The sequence below is a fragment of the Sorex fumeus genome, unplaced genomic scaffold, assembly GCF_029834395.1.
Source record: "Sorex fumeus unplaced genomic scaffold, SorFum_2.1 ptg000151l, whole genome shotgun sequence".
Taxonomy (NCBI): Eukaryota; Metazoa; Chordata; class Mammalia; order Eulipotyphla; family Soricidae; genus Sorex; species Sorex fumeus.
This window is the reverse complement of record NW_026606208.1, coordinates 2909938-2934755: the sequence shown is the minus strand read 5'-3', so window position 1 is coordinate 2934755 and position 24818 is coordinate 2909938. Positions and strand designations below refer to the sequence as shown.

General features: G+C 43.3%; 1 protein-coding gene across 1 annotated transcript in view; it reads left to right on the top strand.

The window, feature by feature from the left end:
* The window catches only part of PIGN (phosphatidylinositol glycan anchor biosynthesis class N), a 121359-nt gene that overhangs the window by 27150 nt on the left and 69391 nt on the right, over window positions 1-24818 (top strand). Inside the window, exons 11-13 of the mRNA XM_056106954.1 lie at window positions 635-694; window positions 2296-2388; window positions 3310-3365. Of these exons, the coding sequence (XP_055962929.1) occupies window positions 635-694; window positions 2296-2388; window positions 3310-3365 (209 nt within the window). The remainder of the gene's footprint in view (window positions 1-634; window positions 695-2295; window positions 2389-3309; window positions 3366-24818) is intronic.

The following is a 24818-nucleotide window of genomic DNA, read 5'->3' as shown; positions in this document are numbered from 1 at the left end:
GGCTGAGGGGTGATGAGGACCTGCAGCACTGGCGTCAGGCCGTGACTAAGCAGCGGCACAGGAAGGGGAGTGACCCCAACCCAGATGTGGAGTCTGATGTCTCAGGAGCCCGGGCCTCTGCCTGTTAATCTCTTTTGGGCAGTTTACTGCTTGGCAAAATCTCATAATACGTTCTTGAGTTCCTGCATCTATTTCTTCAGATAAGTCTGCTATTGCAATTCGTAGTGAAGGAATTATTGTCCTAACACTAAAGAGTTGGCCAAAAAATGATGAAGGAGTCTAGCTTTTTATCTCCTAGGAAAATGACCTTTTGCTTTAGTGGGTTTTATGCATTTGGGTTCTTTTGTTGTCGGTGAAGTAAAGCAAATTTTCTGGGGAAATAAAAGGAGGGAGGAAGTAGGTGTAGGTTAAGACATGCTCAAGAGAGTACATTTATATTCTTAAGTTTCTTTTCAAATTAAATTTTTCATAAACTCATTTACCTATTTCAAATGATATTGTTAGAGATTGATATCAATAAATATTCAAACGTAGCAAATTATAGCAAATATCATGGGTATATTTCAATCTATAATTGCATTAAAATTTTTTATATTATATCTGCAGTCTTCTTAGATTTGAACTTTCTTTGTAGGCTGATGTTGCACCATTGATGGCTTCTCTTATCGGAGTTCCCTTTCCCCTTAACTCAGTGGTAAGGAATAAAATTTTATTGTCATATCTCAAGATTAACAAGTCACCAAACAGTAATTTTAGTTATGTGTCTTTATGAATAACTTTTGAATGTATTTAAAGCTATTTTCCTTTTTCTTTTTTAAAATGCCGTATACTGTAATTGTGTGCTAAACATAGTCTAAAACATAGAACAAGTCTAATAAGTTTTCTTAAATGATTTTGCTTTCTGGGGTTCGACTGACTCAGTGCGTGCTTTATAGGCAGGAGCTCAGGTTCAACCCTGCACCACTGAGGAGTGATCCCTGAGCACAGAACTGGGAATTGCCTTTGAGTGCTGCAGATATAATTCCTAAGACCCCTTCCCCAAAAGTTTATATTTTCCAAAATGTATTTGCTCGAGGTAAAGGTAAAGGCTCTCCCGTTGATCGTCGATTTGCTCGAGCGGGCCCAGTAACGTCTCCATTGGAGACTTTGTTGTTACTGTGTCTGGCATATCGGATACTCTCGGTAGCTTGCCGGGCTCTCCGAGAGGGGTGGAGGAATCGAACTCGGGTCGGCCATGTTGGCCGCTTGTAAGGTGAACGCCCTACCCGCTGTGCTATCGTTCATGTATGTAGGTGTATATTTGAGTTATGTTATAAAAATATATAAATACTTTGTATTGCAAGCAGCAGGGATGGAATCCATTGAAAGGGCTTCTATAAAGAGATTGCTGATTTGACAAATCCTACCTGCTTAAACTTGGGCTCACAGCCCCACATGGGCTCTCTAAACTTCGTTAAATGTCATTTCAAATTTTGTTATGATTTATTACCAGCAAATGTTAAACTAGTTTACCTGTTTTATATCCTTTGTGCCCTGAGGCTACTTAAAAGTTCCTTAGCTGAAAGGATTCATGGGTGGAAAAAGTTTCAGGAGCCCCAGGATGAATCAGAGGAAGGTTTGGCACCAAGCAGTGGTCAAGTGCTGCAGAGAACTGGAAAGAGGAAGTGAGTGTGGTCCCCGGCTGGGTTGGTCTCCTTGGGGACAGCGGCGACTCGCCTGGTGTCCTCTCCCTTCTGACTAGTAGAATTCCTGGACTCCCCTGAGAGCTGTCCTGGCTTCCTCGTCTCCTTTAGTAAGGGATGGCAGTGGCCCATCGCAGAGCCCCAGTTGTTCTGCCTGCTGACACTCCTCCTTACTGGTGTTCGGGGCCGCAGGGGCTCCTACCGGGCGTCCGGGAGCATGTGGTGCTTGAGTCAGGGCTCAAGCATGCAAAGCTTTCCTCCTCTGTGCCTCACGCCCTTTTTCCTTTTCAAGTATGCTGTGGCCCACCGTAGTAGTTTTTTGGTACGCCACCGTAGTAGTTTTTTGGTACACAGAAAGCACTTAGTGCACTGCCAACACATAAATCAGCTTTAAATGAATACAAGATTTTATTGAACTTAATCTCTTTTTCTTTGTATGCTTGATCTACTTTGTGTCAAAAAAAATGATAGAACATCATTTTCATTTGTGGTTTTCAAAATGATTATTTCAGAAATCTATTTGTCTATCTTTTGCTTTTGTTGTGAGACTGGTTTAAATGAATAGTCTACGATTTGATAAAACGAATTTTTAACTAATATTTATTGTTTACAGGGCATCCTACCTGTGAATTATCTTAACAATACTGCTTTGTTCAAGGCAGAGAGTATGTTTACAAATGCTGTACAGATGCTTGAACAATTCAAGGTAAAGCGCACACACACACACACACACACACAAACACACACAGAGAAATGGATGCTACTGCAATTTGCATAGCAAATATATTAAGTAAAAATATTTGATATTATCTTTTAAAATGATTTTCTAGAATTTATCTTTAAATGTTGTGTTATAATCAAAGTTTTTCTTTTACTGGGCTGGAGCGATAGCACAGCGGTAGGGCGTTTGCCTTGCACGCAGCCAACATGGCCGACCCGAGTTCGATTCCTCCGCCCCTCTTGGAGAGCCCGGCAAGCTACTGAGAGTATTCGATATGCCAGACACAGTAACAACAAAGTCTCCAATGGAGACGTTACTGGGCCCGCTCGAGCAAATCGATGATCAACAGGAGGGCCTTTCTTTTACTAAATGTGATATAAGGTTTTACATTTCTGAGGTATAGTTTCCATGAATCAGTTTGAAGATAAAGACTTTTTCTGTGAGAAATGTTCCTTAGTTCCTTATTGTACTACTGTGTCATATGCTAATAAAGACTGAAAGCCAAGTTTTTATCATTTGGAATTTGCCCATAGAAGTGTAACCTGAAACACTTCTGCCATTCCATATTATTTTATGCGTAACAACTTAAAGAGGTAACAATTTAACTGAATCTGTGATACTGTTAATGTAGCTTGGTTTATTTTATTTTTTAAGAGTTAAAGAAGTAGTTTAATTACAGTATGTTATTTTGCAGGCTAGTTTGTTATGCATAATTCTTAACTTGTGATTGTATGATCAAATTTTCTTTAGTTATGAATTAATTTGGTAGTATAAAATTCCATTTCTTTTCATAATATTTAACCATCCATCCCCAGACAACCACTTTAATGGATACTTTAATTTCACTATGAAATTGATTTTTTCTTTTTTATCATATAATAAACTATTTTCCTATTTGGTTCCCAGGTGAAAATGACTCAGAAAAAAGAAACTACTTTGTCATTTTTGTTTACACCATTTAAGTAAGTATTATTTTTTGTTAACTTGTAGGGAAAAAATTTCTAAAGAATTGGATGCTGTGTGAAGCTAGATTAGTTCCTTAGAAAGTGTTTTGTTTTGGTGGTGGTGGTGGTGGTGGTGTGTGTGTGTGTGTGTGTGTGTGTGTGTCTGTGTGAATTAGTGTAACTTCCAAATTGAAAGCCTTTGCTATTGTTTTTGTACTAATGAGCCAGATTCCGGATGCCTCTGAATGGCTGCTAAGGGAGTTGGAGGGCAGAGAGAGAGAGAGAGAGAGAGAGAGAGAGAGAGAGAGGTGGAGGATTTCGGAGGTCGTTTCGGGGATGGATTCCACCCGACTTGCCTCCTCCACTGGGGAGGAGTGGGAGGGCTTGGCGGGGAAGATGCTGATACTGGGTTCTTGTTTTTGTTTTTCCCCATTTTTATTGATTGGACCATTGTATTTATTGAGGCACAATAACAGAACTTTCATGTTTGAGCTTCAGTCATGCAATCATCAAATACCCATCCCTTCATCGTTGCACATTTTCCACTCCCAAATTCCCCAGTATCCCCTCCCCACCCCCCATTCCACACCTTCCCCTGCCTGTGTGGCAGACAATTTGCACAATACTCTCTTTCTCTACTTTGGTTACCTTCGGCATCTGAGCCCAGTCCCACCACCATTCATACCTGCCGAAAATGCAGTGCTAGACAATGTGTTTCACATTGCTTGTTATGGATACAATATAATGTTGTGTGGCCGCAAGAGCGGCCGTGCACTCTAGGAATTCTAAAATTTTAATAATTAGGGTCTGGAGAGATCGTTGCAGCGAGTTGCTTGGGTCCGAGATTCATTTGTGTGTCTCTGGATCATGGCTATGTGGGAGCTTAAGCAGACAGTGGCTGTGTGTGGGCGTCATCTCAGAGTCCCCTTGGGGCAGGAGGAAGGAGAAGGACCGACTCCTCCCCTGTCCCGTGAGGCCTGGTGTTTCCCGCTACCACCACCTGTACCTGGAGCTTTTCTCTGAGGCCAGGATTCCTAGAGGGCAGGCAGAGAGATGGCACCTGCCCCCAATTGGAGTTTCCTGGCGAAAATGACCTTTTGCAAAGTCCATCTCTGCAGCAAGTAGCTCGGGTCCGAGATCCGTCTGTGTGTCCGATGCTGATACTGCTGTGACTTACAGGGAAAGAAGGACGATCAGGTTGGAGAGGCAGGAGTGAATGCGGCTGGGTTCACTTTACGTTGGATGATCCCAGTGAAGGAGAAATAGGGACTTAGATCACAAGTGAGACATGAAGTTTGTTTATGAAGATTTCACAGCCACCAGCATACAGATGGTGATAAAAACACATGGGAGGAGTATATGCTTGTTACGGAAGTTCTAGAGGGAATGTAGAAAGTGGTAAAAAAAAAAAAAAAGGGGCCAGAGATCAAATTTTGGGAAACATTGTATTGGAAGGACATAGAGGAGGATTGACTTTGATAGGCAGCTGTTTCAAAGCCCAGAAGGATGTATTTTCTGGAATCACCACATACCTTGCACTGCTCGGGTTTATTTTTGTTTGTTTGTTTGTTTGTTTGTTTGGTTGGTTGGTTTTTGGGCCATACCCAGCGATGCTCAGGAATTACTCCTGATTCTACACTCAAGAATTACTCCTGGCAGTGCAAAGCAAGGGCCCTACCCTGGTAAGGTACTATCACTCCAGTCCTAAGGTTTATTTTTAAATAGGAGGGGGGTTTAGTCAACATCTTTGAAATTCATTTTCAAACAGCGAAGTTTCACATTGAATCAGGATTTGGCAACTGAACAAAGAGAGAAGAACCTGCCTTAAAATACAGTGACAGAGTAACTTCCTTCGAATTATTTTTGTGTGAATCTTCCAAGCGGTGCTCAGGGAACCTGGGAGCCGCTCCCAGAGCTACTGTAGAGCAGGACAAGTCAGTCTTAGGGGCCCAGAGGCGTCATCTGTGGCGCCTGAGGACCTCAGGGCTGCTCCGGTAATGCCGTGGAGGGGGCACGCAGTGCTCCAGCTAAGCTTAAGTCAGCCCTTTGAGCTGTCTTACGGAGCCCTGACAACGATTTTGACAGCTTCCGTAGTGCTGTATGTGATATTCAAAGAGGAGAAAGGTTTTGCCCCCCGAATGCCAGTGCATACCCCAAAGAGGAGAAGTCCCTGAGTGTCAGAGCATGATTGTCACAACTGCTTAAAAATAAGTCACGGCGGGCTGGAGTGATAGCACAGCGGGTAGGGTGTTTGTCTTGCACGCGGCCGACCCGGGTTCGATTCCCAGCATCCCATATGGTCCCCTGAGCACCGCCAGGAGTAATTCCTGAGTGCAGAGCTAGGAGTAACCCTTGTGCATTGCTGGGTGTGACCCCAAACAAAAGAGTAAATAAATAAATAAATAAGTCATGGCTTTATCGATTGGGGTTTGTCCCGTATTCTATCATACACATATAATAAGCATCGTGGGATAGTCAGGCCACAAATAACTCAACAGTGAGCTAAACAGGGAAACAGGCTATCAGCTCATTGTGTGAAGGGAGAGAGTACACAGAACATTAAAAGCAGAAAAGAACACGAGGTTTGCTTTCGGCCTGCCATTTTAGAAAGCTTGCTGAGGAGAGCACGCTCGGCCGGGGCCCAGGTGTCCGCTGCCTGCCAGTGGGAGAAACTCTGCAATGGTGTATCAGGACATAAGGGTCTAGTGGGCTAGAACCCAAAGTCATTTTCTTATAAGTCCTAAGGATGATTGTGAACTCTAATGGGAAGAATGCATTCTCAAGTGGCGCGTATCTGGACAGGGAGAGAGCTCAGAGGGGTGGTATGCGTGCCTTGCACACACGAGGCCCCGAGCTCCATCCCTGGCCCTGCCTGCTTCCCCGGGCACTGCTGCCTATGTTCCTGGGTGGCCCCGATCCGATCCATTGACTTCGTCACAGCAACAGGAACATTTCCCTAATCTCTCTCTCTTTCTCACCCTCTCTCCCTCTCCCCCTCTCACCCCTCCCCCTCTCTGACTCTCCCTCTGACTTTCCCTCCCTCTCTCTCCCCCTCTTTCTCCCTTTCTCCCTCTCTCCTCTCTTTTTTTCTTTCTTTCTATTCGATGAACAATGGGAGGACAGTGTTTGTTGTTGTTCTTTCTATTCAATCTTGGCTTAATTTTTTTTTAATTGACTACTTCCTCTTGTACAGGGCCTTTCTGGAATACATACAGACCAGGAATATTGGCCAACCCTTGGACTAGGACTGGGTTTTGGCTGCAGCAGGTCTTCCCCTTCTTTGAACTTTTAGCTGTGGAGTGAATTTTTTTTTTTTTTTTTTTTTTTTTTTTTGCTGTTTGGGTCACACCCAGCAATGCTCAGGGGTTACTCCTGGCTTTCACTCAGGAATCACTCCTGGCGGTGCTCTTGGGTCCCAGTTTCTCCTTCAGAGCTGGCTTCTCGAACTTTCACCCACCATCTTGCGAGGCAGGAAAGAATGAAATTAATTTTAATGGTATCTTGTATCTACCTACCATCTTCCATTCTCATTTAGTGTTTTATAGCATGAATAACTGAATAATGATGAAATAATTCCTTTTACAGTCATGAAGTACCAAATGTTTCAACAGACAGGAAAAATTAGAAGGCTAATATTTCGTAGTATGTCTTGAACTTGTAAAAGTGTCTGATGGGTCCATATGGTTAGGGAATTTTCTGTTTTATTTTCTTCTTTTTTTTTTAAAGGAAAACAAAGTAGTTTTTATTCAGTGAAACTTGCTTAGAAGTGAGAGCAGAGAATGAGGGGAAACGTGTTCAGGAGAGAGCACGGGTTTCTCCAGAGTGGAAATAAGCAGTCAGAGAAATAGAGGGACAGGCAAGTGAGATACGTATTCAAGGGAGAACACGGGCGTGGAGAGCCTTTCCTAGTCCCTAAACTACAAGCATTGTTAGTTTAAAGATCTCTCGGATGTGACAGAAGTCATGAGATAATCCACTTTGACAAACGGAGCCACTGAAGAAGCCAAGCAGAACTGGGGTCCAGTGGGCACTGTGGTCATGGCAGGAGATGGCCAGCAGGTGTCGCTATACAACTAGGAAAGTTTAAATGGTTTGCCTGAGTGTGAACATGCCTCAAAAATCAAATGTATTTTAAATTTTAAAGGCCCAACTAAAGCAGGAATATCAGGAACAAAAAAAGAAATTAGGATCAGGTTACTCCACAGAACGGTGCACATGCCTTGTTTTCGGTAGCCCGGGGTCAGTCCCAGCACCGCCGAGACCCCTGAGCACGGAGCCAGGAGCAGATTCTGACAACTGCCAAACCAAAAACCGTGACAGAGTTTAAGGGGAAAAAATTCTATGAAATGGGGGAGATATGAGGAATGTCTGAAGGAGATATTTTAGAAAAGAGTTATTGTACCTTCCTCTTAGACGCAAAAATATTTATTTAAATGTCTGTGTAAATTCAGGAGGCTTAAATTTTAACATACTGTTTAGATCTATTTTCTACTGAAATGGGAAAACATATTTTGGTTCCTTTTAATATATTCATTTCCCTTAGGCTAGTAAGTTTCTCTCTTAGATCAAATTTAAATGCAAGCTTTATGGTATCTTTCTGCTATTTCTGCTTCCTGGCTTGCTAATTATTTACAAGAAATGGAACTTGCTGCTTCAAAACTAAAATCTTCTTTGAGAGAAGTAACTTTATCACATACATAATAGAAAAATACTGAATTCATTGTTACGGCATAAAAATAAGCATCTGTATTAAAGATTAGTCTAAAGGAATTCAAAATATTCTACAAAGTTTTTTATCTTGCTTTCTCTGTCTTCATCTTCATGAAATATTCCCCCCTTTCATAGATAGATATTGTAAAAAGGAATAAATTATGTATCAGTAGGTATCTAAAGTACATAATAAATGCAGATGAAATATAAAAATATGAGTAAGAGGGTACTGTAGAGGGGCGGGATTTTAGGGAGTTTTTGCCCTCTGAGCATTAGTTCTTCCTGAATAATGATGGTAAAGTCCTTTTTTTTTTTTTTTTGGCTTTTTGGGACGCTCACCCTCACCTTGGCAATGCTCAGGGTTACTCCTGGCTCTGCACTCAGGAATTACTTCTGGCGGTGCTCAGGGACCATATGGGATGCTGGGAATTGAGCCCGGGTCAGCCTTGTGTAAGGCAAATGCCCTACCTGCTGTACTATCACTCTGGCCCGGACACACTTTTTTTTTCCCCCCCGTTTGTTATTGTTTTTGTGCCACACATAACAGTGCTCAGAAGGGACAGTACTCCTGGCAGTGCTCAGAGAAGAATGCATGCCCGGCCGTGCTTGGGGGGTGAGAGGACACAGTACCCCTGGCAGTGCTCGAGGGAAAGTGTGGTCCCTGAGTTCAGTCCAGGCGTCCTGCAGAAAATCCCTGTGCCCCAGCTGCTTGGGTCATCTCTCCCGTCCCAAGTTTAAATAATTGTGGGAAAAATATGGAATACTGGCAATCTCAGCAAAGAAATGTCTACACTTCATATTCCTTCAGCTCAGCACGCGACAGCATATGCTTGTGAGACCTTCAGCTTTGAGATCAGTGACTAGAGCACAGCCTTCGAGCGCAGGAGGCCCAGGTGTGAGCCCGTTCGATGAACTGTTTATTTACCCTTATAGCCATACCGATTAAGGTCGAAACTAGCAATGAAGAATCCATGACTTTTCCTTTTGGTTGGCCTAAATGTGAGCAGGATATCAGGAGGTCATTCGTGTGGTAGCACTGGCATAAAACATGACTGTAATCTGTATTGGAATAGAATTCTGTTCCCCAAAACAAGCCATCATCTAGACACTGTAGCCCGAAGAGGCTTGTTTGCTTTCTCTGGCTTCTGCCTGGCTTCGGGGGACCCTTCCTTGCTTCTTGTGTTTCTCCCCTGGAGCTTTGTTGCTCTCATCGACAGCATTCTTCCCTGAATGTATCTTCTCTAAATCTCCTTTTGAAACAGCAGTTTCGGGATTGAGGGTATTCTTATATCTATTATGAATTCATTTTAATTTGCTTATATCAGCGAAGACCCTATTTCAAAGTGCGATTTCACTCATGGATCCCAGGGAATAAGCCTTTCACCTCTTTGGGCCTCCACCCGCAGGGTGATAAGTGTGTAATCACAAAATAAATCAGTGAGCAGTGGTGGCGTGGTCTCTGTCACCTGCCACGTGTGTTCAGTGGCCATGTGCTGCTCTCTCACCTCGCCGTGCAGCAACCGGCAACAGGCGCAGGGAGGTAACAAGGCCGCCAGGCTGGTTGGTGGTCAGTTCCCATTTATTCCATTCTCCCTGCGTACCTGTTCCAGTCTCACTAAGCTCCCCATCCCCTCATTCCTATCTCCTCCTGTCCCAATGCTAGTCTTTCCATGCTCCATCTCCCTGCCTTCATCTTGCGCCCAACCTCCAAGCATCCCAGGTAGCAACCACACCCAGGTGAGGTAGGACTATCAACATAACATCTTCCTTCTTTCCTAGGGAAACTTTTTTTAAGACAAAGATCTCCTGCAGCCAGAAAATCCACTCAAGGGTGAAATACCACCTGGGTGTGTGTTTCTCCTTTCTTTAGTCCAACAACTTTTTAAACATTCATCTTAATTTTAGTTCTTAAAATATTAGTCATTTTGTATGGACACAGTAAAAGATACATTAAGATTGTAGGGTAGCTCTCCTGGGGACATCTCGCTGTAGATCAGAGACTACAGTGCTCAGGCCACATTAGTCTTTCCTAACCCTAGCAGGGTCCTAGTCCAGTAGCTAATCTTTGGATCATGACAGAATTTGTCCATGACCATGCTCTTAACTTGTAGTTAAGTATTATGGCTCTTGGTCTGGCCCATTTTGATGCCAGGGTATCTCACAGCTTGCCCTGGGTCCATCCAGTCCCTTGTTGGGACCCTGAACCAAGGGCAACTGAGGCTTAAATCAAGAAAACAGATGCCCGGGAGTGAATATTATTCAGAGTCAGTTAACTCCCAAGTTACCAAAGCACAGCATTCACTGTCTTCCTGTCTCTATACAAAAAGGTCATTGCTCTAAAGTAAACTGTGCAAAGAACATAAGGGAAAGAGGAAAGCAATAGTCCACTCACAAATACAAATTCAGAGATTTCTGAGGAATCAGACTTTATAAGTCACAGGTACTGCTTAGGGGAAACGAGTGATTAACAGCTAGAGAAAGCAGAGCACAGAGAAGTTAAAGATGAAGGCTGAGGAAACGTGGGCTGGAGCGATAGCACAGCGGGTAGGGCGTTTGCCTTGCATGAAGCCGACCCAAGTCCGATTCCTCCTCCCCTCTCGGAGAGCCCAGCAAGCCACCTAGAGTATCTAGCCCACAAGGCTGAGCCTGGCAAGCTCCCTGTGGTGTATTCGATATGCCGAACACGGTAACAACAAGTCTTGTAATTTGTTGTGAGACGTTACTGGTGCCCGCTCAAGCAAATCCATGAACAATGGGAGGACAGTGCTGCAGTGCAGGGCTACTGAGGAAATGGGAGTGCTTCGGGAGCATTGTGCTGGGTATTACTCAGTAATCCTAAGCTCCCTGTGGCCAGGGATAAAGACAAACCAATGTTAGCCTACAATAGGGACATAATTCAACCCTCAACAGGAGATCCTAGTTCATATTTGTCATCATTTTAGCAATTGCAGAACAGTGATCGCAAACGCTTCATTCATTAACTTAACCGATGTTCATTGTTTTCCTTCTCTGGGCCAGGCACTGTTTTGGGTGTTGGAGAATCAGACTTAGTATCCATCCTGGTGGTAAATTGCAATACCATGTGATGGGTAGTTTTACGTGACACTAAAGTATTAGTGGATGGCGCTGTTTTCACTGGAACACACAACACTATTGCCACTGATGAAAGATGCAGGTTTCTGGACCTAAAGAAGGTCGACAACTCTGTTGAAGGCAGTGCTGGGTAGGGGGCCTTTGTTTCTGGTGTTGCTGGGGGCACAGGAAGTCATCGAGTACATGCACCTTCTACAGAGGGTGCAACTTCTGTGGCTGCTCCAGTTCCCTGGGACTGCTGTGGTGTACGGTAGCAGGCTCTGAGGAAGGGGTGTGCAGGTAAGAGAATGGAGGGCGCCAAGTGGAAAGGAGAGGTAGTGGTTAGAGACCAGCATTTACCAGTTTTCATAGTCTAAGTATAGTTTCCATACTCTCTCCACGATGAGTTTCAAGTTAGCAAGTCTCCCGTAGGGACATTGGAGCTGGAGAACTGCCGTGACAGGCTCTGAGTGACTTAGGTCTCTTCCAGGAACAAGAAAAGCAGAAAAACCAGATGCTTTTGTCAAAGATTACATCTCCAGAATAAGATTAGGTCTCCAGAATGTCACTGTCAGGGAGGTGGGCTGGATGTTGCGGGCCAAAACAACAACAACAACAACAATATATGTGGACTCTGTAGGTAATAGAAAATCTCTGAGTAACAGCTAGCCGGAACAGTAAACCTTGCTGTGTGATTTGCATTACTGGCTCTGTTCTCTGTCCTTGAAGGGTGGTCAACTCAGGACCACCGTGCCATCGACTCCAGAAAGCACTTAGGGTTGAGATCCAAGAAGAAGCCAGGGGAGGAACGCTGAGAGGAGACCGAAAGCATTTTTCGCAGTTGTTCCCTTTGACTTTTATTTCAGTGAGCGGGTAGGCCTCCAAAATGAGACATCGTTTCATGCATGCTCTAATAACCTTTCTCTGTGAGGACATATTTTAAAGTCAAATAGAAGAGGTTTGATTTTTTTTTTTGCTTTATGCTTTTTATTTCATATTAAATCTATGAATGTGTATTATAGCCAAGAGGATAGTAGATCCCCGTGAGATAACAAAATAGTATAGTCTCTAGAAATAATAGGGCCTGTAGAATTCAGTGAAAATTTTCAGCATTTTATTAAAAGCTCCCTGGGGTAATGCAGAATCAGAGACTCTTTATATTGACCTAAACAGCGTCTTTGACCTTTTTTTCTCGCCCTCTTTCCTTCTGCTCAGACCCAGCTGTCCCCTGAGCTCACTCTAGCATCACCTAGGCTCAGATTCCTGACCTGGGTACTTTTACCTCCTGCTGATCTCAGGTGGGCCCCACCTATTCGAAAGTTCCTTGTTTAAATGTAAAATACCCACGTGGCCCAGTGGTTTTTGTTATGTTTCTAGCACTTCTCTGTGATCTGTTTGGAGTCTCTTTGGAGTTCCTCCTTCTCACTGGCCTCCTTCTCCTTTCTCTGTTTATACTCAGAAAGAGCATAAGCAGATCTCATTGTCCTTCAGATTCTTCCATTTCCTCATAAAGAGGAAGAAAAGAATCATATTTTCCACTATCCCAGATTTTTTTTAAATTTAGAAATTTTACATTTTTTTAGTTCCAGTGTCATATGTGATGTAGTGAATTTTTGATCATCTATAGGGGCTGGAGTGATAGCACAGCGGTAGGGCGTTTGCCTGGAGCACAGCCAGCCATGCTGAGCCGGGTTCGATTCCTTCGCCCCTCTTGGAGAGCCCGACAAACCCCTCTTGGAGAGCCCGACAAACCCCTCTTGGAGAGCCCGGCAAGCTACCAAGAGTATCTCGCCTGCGCGGCAAAGCCCGGCAAGCTACCTCTCGTATCCCATATTGTTTTGTAATTTGAAACATTCCAAATACACAGATTGTAAAAGAATTTCTTATCCTAAAAATGACCCATGTATGACAGGGAGGTGAGTTAAGTTTCCTGTCACAGCTAATTGTGTATTTTTAATGCCAGTTTTATCATCACCCTTCTACTCACCTTCCACTGGTATGTGCGTTTTTGTGGCAAGTAAATAAGCTAAATGCCAAAAAGCAGCATATTCAAAAAAGTTATTGAGTATATACACGATGGACAGCCATATAGGGAATAGACAGAGTTGGCGAAGGGGAGGAGAAGGCAGAGCTATAGTACAGCGTGTAGACTGCCTGCTTTGCATGTGGCTGACCGAGGTTCAATCTCTAGTAATCTCTAGTATCCCATATTGTCCCCTGATCCTGCCACGAGTATTTCTTGAGAATAGAGCCAGTAGTGAGTCCTGAGCATCACCAAGTATGGCCACAGAACAACAACAAAAAAAAAAAAAAGAGAGAGAAGGAGGTGGAGGAGGAAGAAGAAGGAGAAGAGGAGGAAGAAAAGGCAGGGGGAGAGGAAGAGGAGGAGGACTGAACCCGATACACAGAAAGGGCTAGGGATGTGGTAAGGTGGTAAAGCACATGTGTTAGATTGGTCAAGCCCTGGGTTCAATACTGGACATACCAAAACCAACCAACGAAACAAACAAAAACTCAGTCATGCAAGGACTCAGGAGGGAATGTCAGTATCTTCTTAGTAAAAGCACAAAAATAGGACTATCTCAGTCTAAGTGTTCTCTAATTAGAAGTTTGAATTGGTCGGTTACTACATATTCTTTATAGAAACTTTTTGAAATGCTTTTAAGCAATTACCTTGAAATTTCAAAGCTAATTAGATGTGTACAATTAGAGTTCTGAGATTAAAAGGTAGAAATAGCTTGTGGAACCACTCTATCCTACTCATAGTCCACTGTGGTGCTTATGTCACGTTCCAGAGTTGATTTGTGCTTAGACACAGATCTAGTACCCAGTATTTTAAATCTTTTTTAATACTTTTTCGTACTTCTGATTTCAAAGTTAGTGATGCTAATCCGATTCTTTCTATTTACATAGGACATTCTTATTCTTTTTATTTTCAGTTGTTTGAACATTTTCCAAAGTACTGTTTGAATGAAGGAACTCTCCTCGGCCTTGAAACACACTTACACCGTCGTCAGTGTTACATCACCCAATCAAGTCAGACTTTGCACTATCCTCATCCCAGACCTTCTGTAAATTGCCGTGAAACTTGTAGATAGCAAATGACACACACCTTTCTACTCATAATTTCTGTGGGCCAGGAAAAGTGGGCCTGGTGTTGCTGGACTCTGCTTCATGGCTGTCTCAATAATCGGGATGTTGGTAGAATCTTGGATGACTGGAAAGATAGACTGCCAGCGTCGTTTGGTATTGGCGGGATTCTGTGTCCCACAGGTGGTTGGCCAAGGTTCTTAGTTGGCCTGCTTGATCGTTGGCTGTTGACTACCTTCATTTCCTTGTGTGAGTCAGGAGGGCAATAAAGAGGGTGCTAGAAAGACAAGTCACAGCACTCTAGAATGCATTTACAGAAGTGACATTCTCCAGTGTTGCCATATCCTATTGCTTAGAGAAAGTTACCCAAGGGGACGGATATACAAAGTTCTGAGCTCCAGGGGGCCGGATCACTGGGATCTATTGTCGAGGCTATGTTCTGGTACACAGAGGGAAGACCAGAGGAGGGATGTGTTTGTTGAACCATTTTTGTTCAGAGACAGTCACAGATAAATTGACATTCGAGCAGAGATTATGAAAGTCAAGGAGTTAAATGTGCAGATGTTTGAGGGAAGCGCATGCCAGCCAGGGGCCAGCCAGTGCCAAGGGCTGGACGAAAGGAAGAGCCAGTAGGCTAAGGACTGCAGTGACCTGAACTGGGGGCAGAGGGCTTGGAGGCGCATTAGAGAACAGGTGGTTCTCATCATCAAGCATCTTGCAACATTTGTGAGGTGCTGTTGCGGGTCAGGTGGGATGGCTTTGGAGATGTTCAAGCTCCAGAAATTTAAAGGGATATGGATTGTTCGTCACTTGATCACTTGACCACTTGACTTCCCGTTAGTCAGCGATTTGTTCAAGCGGGCGCCAGTAACATCTCCATTTGTCCCTGTCCTGTGCTAGTGTAGCCCAGTGACGTCTTTGTTCTAGGAACACAAAGAGCCTCTAACCGATCATCGAGGATCTTGATAAGAAGTCTGACCATCTGGTAGGTGGGTGGCCACGCTGTCTTTTGACTTCCCGTGTAATCCAGTCGGTAACTTACGGCCCTAGTCCAGCGGTCATCTCCAAATCTCATTACGTGTCCAGCCCATCTGATTTTTGATGCCTTGGCAAACGAGACAGCGTCCCTGATTCTTGATAGTCGATGGAGGTTGGAACTCCAGATTCTTTCTCTCATTTGAGTGAAACGTGATACTCCAAGCATAGCTCTTTCGATTTCTCTTTGGGAGACCCGAATAGCACCAAACATTAGCCAAGCGGCACAAATGCTGGCCAACTTTGACCGTGAGTATGGAAAGGTCGAACTACAGCTGAATCTCACAAAGACAATGTTTATGAGAAACAGCCTCGTTCCTGACGCCCCATTTGCTCTCAACGGAACGACCATCTCCAAATGCAACAGCTATGTGTATCTAGGTCGAGAAGTCAACATGACAAATGACCTGGCACCCGAGCTGCGCAGGAGGAAGAGAGCGGCTTGGAACGCCTTCAAGAGCGTCGAAGAAATAGCTAAGAGGATGAAGAACCTCCGGCTCCGGGCACATCTCTTTGATTCCACTGTTCTTCCTGCATTAACATACATCTCAGAGACCTGGGCCCTACGCAAACAGGATGAGAACGCTATTCGGGTCTCCCAAAGAGGAATCGAAAGAGCTGTGCTTGGATTGTTCTTTGGTGACCATATTGCTGCAGTGCAAAGCAGGAACATGGGAAGGTAAAAACCCGTCACAGGAGAAGTCAGCTTCTTGCAGTATTCCAGGAAAATGGGGAGTGCTAAAGGGAAATGAATTTAGGGCCAAAATAATAGGATTTGCTGACGGATTGAAAGGGTGTCAGAAGGAGAGAAGAGCTAAGGATAACCGCCAGAGTTTTGTGTTCCATCCGGGCCAACTCTGGGAGGACCAGTTTGGGAGGAAACCCGATGCGTAGTATTGCTACTACGAAGACCCAACCTGAACTGTGGCATGTATGAGGGCCGCCACGTTTCAGACTGTGGCAGGGCCAGACAGCTGTGGATTAGCAAGGGGTATTTCCCATCACGTTTCCTACTGCGCGTTCCCTACCTACTGCCTCTGTTGGCAAAAAACATTACTCTAATGTTTGGGAATAGTAGACATCTAGGCATTTTCCGAAACTCATAACTGTATACCCCAAAGATGTACTGTGTGTCAATTTTTTCAGTGACTTTTTAAAAATTGAAAAGTTTTAGTAAGGCACCATGATTTACAAAGTTATTCATAGCTGAGTTTTAGGAATTCCATGTTCCAACACCAGTTCCGTCACCAGAGTTAATTTTCCTCCACCTGCATCCCCAGTTTACTGTCTTCCCCCACCCAGCCTGTCTCTTTGACAAGCACATTTAAAAAAAAATTATTTATTGTATTATTCTTAAGGGGGCTGGAGCAATAGCACAGTGGGTAGGGCATTTGCCTTGCACATGGCTGACCCAGGTTCGATTCTTCTGTTCCTCTCGGAGAGCTCGGCAAGCTACTGAGAGTGTCCCATCCGCATGGCAGAGCCTGGCAAGCTCCCCATGGCATGTTCGATATGCCAAACACAGTAACAAGTCTCTCAATGGGGACATTACTGGTGCCTGCTTGAGCAAATCGATGAACATTGGGTGGACAGTGCTACAGTGCAGTGCTTTTATTTTTAAGGGAATTTTATTTTTATTTTCTTAAAAAAATTTTTTTAACGGAATCACAGTGATATATATTGGTTAGAGAGTTGTTCATGATTGGGTTTCAGTCATGTAATGTTCCAACACCTGACCCTTCACTAATACACATTTCCCACCACCGTTGCCCCCCGTTTCCCTCCCGCCCCACCCCCAGGCACCTGCCTCTGTGGCTGGCACTTTTCTTCTCCTCTCTGTCTATGTCTCTGTATCTCTGTGACTCTCTCTTTATGTCTCTCTCTCTCTCTCTCTCTCTCTCTCTTTCTCTGTCTGTCTCTGTCTCTTTCTTTCCTTGTGGCCCTTATGGTTTGCAATACAGAAAATGAAAGGCTACCAGGTATATCCCTTGACCTACTTTCAACACTCAGTTCCTGTCCAAAATGATCATTTCCAGCTACTATTTTCAGGTTGGTCCCTTCTGCAGGCACGTTTTTTAAGTGTGGTTGTGGCAGTTTGACTCTCTTGCTTTCCATCTTGTTAGTTTGTGGTTCGGATATATAGATAGACCTTCACTATCCGTGTGTCCATGGCTTCTGCCTCCAGCCCCTGTTACACCTTCCTGTCTGCCTTTTCTTTGTCGCACTCAGTTTCTTTCCTTCCCTGTCCTCCTCAATTCTGTAATCTATCAACCACAGTAATCTTTGTATCTCTCTTGAGACCTTGCATACTCTTACATACCACAGATAAGTGAGATCATCTGGTATTTGTCCATCTTCTGACTTTAATATCGTATCCTCCAGTTCCATCCAAGTTGCAACAAATTGCACGCTTGCTTGCAGCTGCGTAGTATTCCATTGTGTATTAATTGCACACTTTCATTATCCACTTGTATCTATGATTGGACACAGGTTGATTCTATATGCTGGCCATTGCGCTAAGTGCAGCAATGAATAAATAGTGGTGTACATATGTCCTTTGAATGAATGTTCTGAGGGTAGATACCAAGAAGCGGAATTTCTGGGTTCTGTGGCTGGCATATCTGTTCTTATTTTTCTAAGTGTCCATACTGTTTCCTGTGAGAGTGAACCAGACGTTTCTATCAGCACAAAATGAGACTTTTCATACATCCATGACAACACAGATTGTTTTCAGTATTTTTGATGTGTGCCATTCTTTCCGGTATGAGATGATACCTCATTGTTGTGTTGATTTGGAGTTCCCTGATAATAAGTGATGATGAGCACTTTTTTATGTGCCTATTGGCTATTCATCTGTCTTCTTCAGAGAAATAACTGTTCATTATTTCTTCCTGTTTTTAATAGGGTTTTGTTATTGTTGTTTTGATCTTTATAAATTCTTTATGTAAGCTGCCTCCTTGTCAAAAATTAATTGATCATAGATCTGGGAATTTGTCTTTGGATACTTGATCCTAAACCATTGGTCAGAGACTCTGTCCTTATTCCAGTACCGTATTGTTTTGATCACTAACAGTTTCAAGCTAGGCAATAAGATACCTCCCAATTTCTTACTTCTCTTCTGGCTTGGTATTCTGGGTGTTTTTATGAGATTCCATGCAAGTTTTATTATTGACTATTCTAAGTCATCTAAAGAACCTTGGAGAATGTCATCTAAATTTGGAAAATGATTGTGCTGAATCTATATAATAATTTAGAGAGGATGATCATTTTGACAATACTGATTCTTCTAATCCATGAGCAATATTTTTCCATTTCCCAAGGTCATCTTCTGTTTCTTTCTTAACTGACTTATAGGTTTCAAGGTATAAATCTCTCACATCTTTTGTTAGTTGACTCCTGGGTACTTGATGTTTTTGTACATTTATGGATGGAGTAGACTTTTTGATCTCTTTCTCTTCTATTATTTGCATATGGAAATGCGATAGATTTTTGTGTTGACTTTGTAGCTGACTACTTTACATTTTGGTTTGTTTTTAGGAGTCTTTTCATGGACTCTACGGTTTTGTTTTGTTTTTGTTTTTGCCTTTTGGGTCACACCCAGCGATGCACAGGGGTTACTCCTAGCTCTGCACTCAGGAATTACTCCTGGCAGTGCTCAGGGGACCATATGAGATGCTGGGAATAGAACCCGGGTCGGCTGCGTGCAAGGCAAACGCCCTCCCCACTGTGCTATTGCTCCAGCCCCATCTACGGTTTTCTATATACAGTATCATGTCATCTTCAGATAGTGATAGTTTGCATTCTTTTCCAGTTAAGATCCCTCTGATTTGTTATTACTACTATTTTTGTGTGTGTGAAGTCAAAATAGTTTTGATTTAAAGAATTTACTTAGAGAGATGTGAGAGAGAAATACATATTCACGAGAGAAGATAGACTGCTCTGGAGTGGGAAAAGCCCCCTTTGATTTTTTCATCTTGCCTGATGTTTCTTTGACGTCTAATTTTGCACTGACCAAAAGTGGAAGGGCCAGAGAGATGGTACAGCAAAGTAATGCATATATGCCTTGCACATAGCTGACCTGTATTCTGGTCCTAGCACCACATATAGTCCTCTGGTCCCCGCCAAGAGTGACCCTGAGCACAGAGCCAGGAGTAAGCCCTGAATAAGCACCGCCAGTTGTGGCCCAAACCCCTGATCCCTCCACCCCGCTCAAATGTGGAGGCAGTGAACAGTTTTGCCTGTGCTTGATCTCAGAGGGAATGCTTTTAGCAATTTTTTTTAAAACTTTAGGAAAAACTTACCTCAAACAGTAATTTATAGATAACTTGTGAAAAGCAAAATACCTGTTGTGTACAGAAAGAGAAAATCGGAGGCCAAAAGAACAGTAGAAGAGACCATAGCACCTCGTGGGAGGCAGGTGAATACACTGGTGGTAGGTATGGTGTTAGACCGATGTGCACAAGAAACCATCATTAACAGTATTGTAAACTACAGAATCTCAATAAAAAATTTTAAAGGTCATAATAGTGATTCAAGAGAGTGACGAGGTCTTGCAATATTTCTGTGTCTGTTATCCTCACTGCTACCTGTTCACACTAGCTTTATGTATGCAAGTCACATCTGTTAGCTTTTAAATTCTCCCGACACTGCCATCATTATCTCAAATGCCACACGAAGACATTGAAGCAGAACCGAACTTCGTCTAAATTTTAGAATTAGAAGATAGTAAGAGTTTTGCTGGAGCTGCAGGCGGTGTGCTGGGGAGGCTGTCACTGAGCGGGGTGAGGGTTATCTGCCTGGGGCCTGGAGGAATAGCGCCCATGGGCTAAGAAGGTATGGCTGGAAGGAAGATGGAGATTTAGCTGAATGGGAAATGGAATCCATTAAGTTCCAGGTAAAGGCCAGGAATAAGAGAGAACGGGAGAGTCGAAGTTGTGAAATTTCTTCTTTTGATAGTGTCTTGGATATTCGTGTATTTCCCAGACTGCAGCGGGAGAACAGGGGAGGCTCAAGTGTGAATATTTTGAGTTTGAAAAGCCTGTAGAGCATCCGTGATTGTGCTCAACAGATTGTGCTTCTGAACAGCCTGGAGTTCAGAAGTAAGAATTAGATTCTAAACCAGATTTAGAAATTGTCCAGATATCGTCATTGAAACTGTGGCGTTAGATGAAATCCTTCAAGTATTGAAACTAAAGGCTAGATTGTTAGGCAAGGATGAAAAAATAGAAGAAATGGTAATATTGTTTCCCTGCTTTTCATTTCATAGAATGTGTTTCTGATAAATGGTAGAATTGAGACTTAAAAGCCTTCAAACTATTCAGCTGAAACATCTGAGCTCTAAGCTTATTACCTTAGCATTTTATTATAATGATATTTTAGCCTTCTCTGGTTTTTTTGGTCTCTGGTGAATAAATTTGTCTCATACTAGAAAATGACATTATGTGATAAAATTTGTAGAAGTTATAGACAAAGTATTTACAGATGTCCATGCATCAATATTTAGTTTTTGTTGGTTTTCATTTCATCCTGTTATTCGTCGATTGCCTCGAGCAGGCCCCAGTAACGTCTCTTTCATCCTAGCCCTGAGATTATATTCAAGGCTATTTAGGAGAATGAGACCCATCATTGTTACTGGTATTTGGCATATTTGGTACGCCACGGGGAGTTTGCCAGACTCTGCCCTGTGGGCAGGCTACAATCAATAGCCTGCAAGTTTGTCCAAAGTAGGAATGAGACAATAAGATGTCATAAAAAAAAGTTCTGATAAGATGTCGCGCTGCCGCAAATGCGGCCGCGCGGTTCCAGGATCTGGATTTTATAGTCTCTGAGTCTTGGCCGCTGATGGGATTACACGGCGCCAGGGGGCCAGGTGGTGGGTGTGACCCCCGCCTACTGGAATTTGGAGGATCTGGGTGGAAGATGCTCGACTCCAATTCGAGTAGGCTTGGAGGTCTCGGCCCCGGAACCCGCGTGGAGTGGTCTCAGCATGGTGGTGGCTGGTCCTGGAGGTGTGCGGAGAGTGGTCTCAGCATGGTGGTGGCTGGTCCTGGAGGTCTCCGGCTGCCGTAGCCCTGGCCGGGGCGGGGAGGAAAGCTCAACCCGCTCCCCTCCAAGGGACTCCGGGAAGGAACACCCAGGCGCGGGGCAGAAGACTGCACTGTTCTCATCCGGGATCTGGATTTTATAGTCTCTGAGTCTTGGCCGCTGATGGGATTACACGGCGCCAGGGGGCCAGGTGGTGGGTCGAATTGGAGTCGAGCATCTTTTTGTTGGTGAATATAGAAAATGTATTAATTTATATTAATTTATATAAAGTAAATTATATTAAATTATATTAAAGTATATTAATTTATATAAAGTAAAATAGGCATTCTTTAAATTTATATACATCAGTAGAAGGCTTAACAGGACAAATAGATGAAGTCTTGTTTTGTGATATATGTCAGGGTATATTTGGTAGTGTTTTTATTTGTTAATAAAAATTAAAATTGCATACCAAAAAAACTGCAACAAATACAATGACCAAGTTTTGAAGAGTCTAAAATAACCTGTTTTTGTTAAGATTTGGGAGTGGAGTACTTTGGGAATCCTGTTCTAAGATTGAATTGTTCAGTTCACACCCAAACTGCCAGGTTTTGGTAAGCTCTCCAGGGGCCTGTGAACAGAGGAGGGAAGGGAAGGCCCAGGAAGTGAGAGGCGGGACAACTGCCTTTGCCTGTGACTCTGTGGCACTCTGTGTCTCCTGCCGTGAGGGTCAGCTTAAGGTGCCTTCGGGCCATTGACCTGACCTAATGGATGCCTATAGCAGGGAGTGGCTTAGCCAAACCTTTGACTTAATGTCTTTCCCACTTCAGGTATCTTTTCTTACCTGAAAGGTCTCCATCCCAATTTCTAACCCTAAAATAGGAACCTGGCGCCATGTAATCCCATCAGCGGCCAAGACTCAGAGACTATAAAATCCAGATCCTGGAACCACGCGGCCGCATTCGCGGCCGCGCGACATCTTATCAGAACTTTTTTTTATGACATCTTATTGTTTCATTCCTACTTTGGACAAACTTGCAGGCTATCGAATGTAGCCTGCCCACAGGGCAGAGTCTGGCAAACTCCCCGTGGCGTACCAAATATGCCAAATACCAGTAACAATGATGGGTCTCATTCTCCTAAAGAGCCTTGAATATAATCTCTGGGCTAGGATGAAAGAGACGTTACTGGGGCCTGCTCGAGGCAATTGACGAATAACAGGATGATGAAATGAAAAAATGAAAAAAAATAGGAACCAAGCATTCAGAACAGGTGGGTCTTGGCTTTGCATTATTCTCAATGAAACTGCTGCCAAGCTAGGTGTAGCCTGTGATGGTTGTGTGATTTTAGTTTACATAACTGGAGAACAACAGACCAAAGTGTGTTGCACTCTTTTCCAACTTGTGAAAAATTAAAACTTAACTATATTAAGGGATGAATTTATGAGCATCTTTAATGTCATACATACAGAGAGACTTGTGCAAAACATTTTAATGATCTTCAGGCATGTTATAAACTTTTAATATTTCTCTTCTGTTTATAAATTGTCCACTTAGAAAAAACTATACATTAGACTGAATTGGTTTTTCTACCAAAGTACTTTGTACATAATGTTTCATGTATATATAATGTACTGAACATAAAAGTATTTCAGTGTCTTTTCTCAGACTTTGCTTGCAAATGTGTATTAAATTAAATTAAGCAATTTAGTTCTAGACAAGCTTCCTTTTATCTTTTTGTGTAATTCAGTAAATCATTAAGTGCCTTACAAATGACAAAATCTATTATTCTCTTTTTTTCCTTTTAAAATTGTACAGTATTTTGATATTTTTTTAATCAATTGAGATTTATTGATTAATTTTATATGCTTAGTGCTTTGCTGAGTATTATTATAGATATTAATGGAAATAATTAATGGTCCACCAGGAAGTTAATATTTAATCACTTAATCACTTAACTTCCCGTTAGTCGTCGATTTGCTCGAGCGGGCGCCAGTAACGTCTCCATTTGTCCCTGTCGCGTGCTAGTGTAGCCCAATGGCATCTCTTCGCTCCGGGAACATGGAGAGCCTCAAACCGATCGTTCATGACCTTGACAAAGAAGTCTGACCATCTGGTAGGTGGGCGGCCACGCAGTCTCTTGACATCCCGTGGAATCCAATCAGTAACAGCTCTAGTCCAACGGTCGTCTTTAAATCTCATTACGTGACCAGCCCATCTGATTTTCGACACCTTGGCAAATGAGACAGCATCCCTGATCCTTGATCGTCGACGGATATCAGAACTCCGGATTCGTTCTCTCATTTGAGTGAAACGTGATATTCCAAGCATAGCTCTTTCTATTCTTCTTTGGGAGACCTGAATGGCGTTCTCATCTTGTTTGCGTAGAGCCCAGGTCTCTGAGGCATATGTTAATGCAGGAAGAACAGTGGAATCAAAGAGATGTGCCCGGAGCCGGAGGTTCTTCGTCCTCTTAGCTATTTCTTCGACGTTCTTGAAGGCGTTCCAAGCCGCTCTCTTCCTCCTGCGCAGCTCGGGTGCCAGGTCATTTGTCATGTTGACCTCTCGACCTAGGTACACATAGCTGTTGCATTCGGAGATGGTCGTTCCATTGAGAGCGAATGGGGCGTCAGGAACAAGGCTGTTTCTCATAAACATTGTCTTCGTAAGATTCAGCTGTAGTCCTACCTTTCCACACTCACGGTCAAAGTCGGCCAGCATTTGTGCCGCTTGGCTGATGTTTGGTGTTATTAAAACAATGTCATCAGCAAAGCGGAGGTGGTGTAGTTGCCGACCATCTATCTTCACTCCCATTCCTTCCCATTCCAGTCGTCGCATGATGTTCTAATTTAATAGAAGAGAAATAAATTGATTATTAGACCATGCTAAAGTACTAATGCTATGAGGTGAGATTTGGAGTAGATCATAAAAGACGATGGTTACTTGATTTTGGAGACAGAGAGGGGAGTGTGTTAATGAACAAGAACTCAACTGTGAATACAAGTTAGGTGGAGAATGACAAGTTTTACCACTTAATAGGTCATTTTGTGTTTACATTGGGTATAAAGAAAAATAGAGAAAGGAGAGGGCCATCAGGAGTTGGGGAAATTTAGAATGGATGAAGTACACGTAAGGTGCTCACATCAGTTTCAGAGTGTATCAGAGCAAGGGAGAGATTTCATAGGAACTTGTAAAATTGAACTAGATAATAGCCTTCAAAGACTACCTGTGTCCTTTGACTCTCCAATTACGTTTTTCAGACCAGGGCTTACTGGTGTTGGTAAGGGCTTCTCTTGGCTGGGTTCGAGGGCTCTATGGGGTGCTGGTGATCAAACCCAGGCCGAACATGCGAGGCAGGTATCCCAGCTGCTTATCTCTCTAGCACATCTCCCCTCCCCAGTTACATTCCTGAGCCTTCTCTGCAGTGTCCCAGATGTGTGTGTGGTGGATGAAGTCATTGCAGCACTGTGACTTGTTTTTCTTTAATGTGTTCTTACTTCCTACTACTTTTCTTCTCCAAAGCTTGGTGGCTCCAGAATGG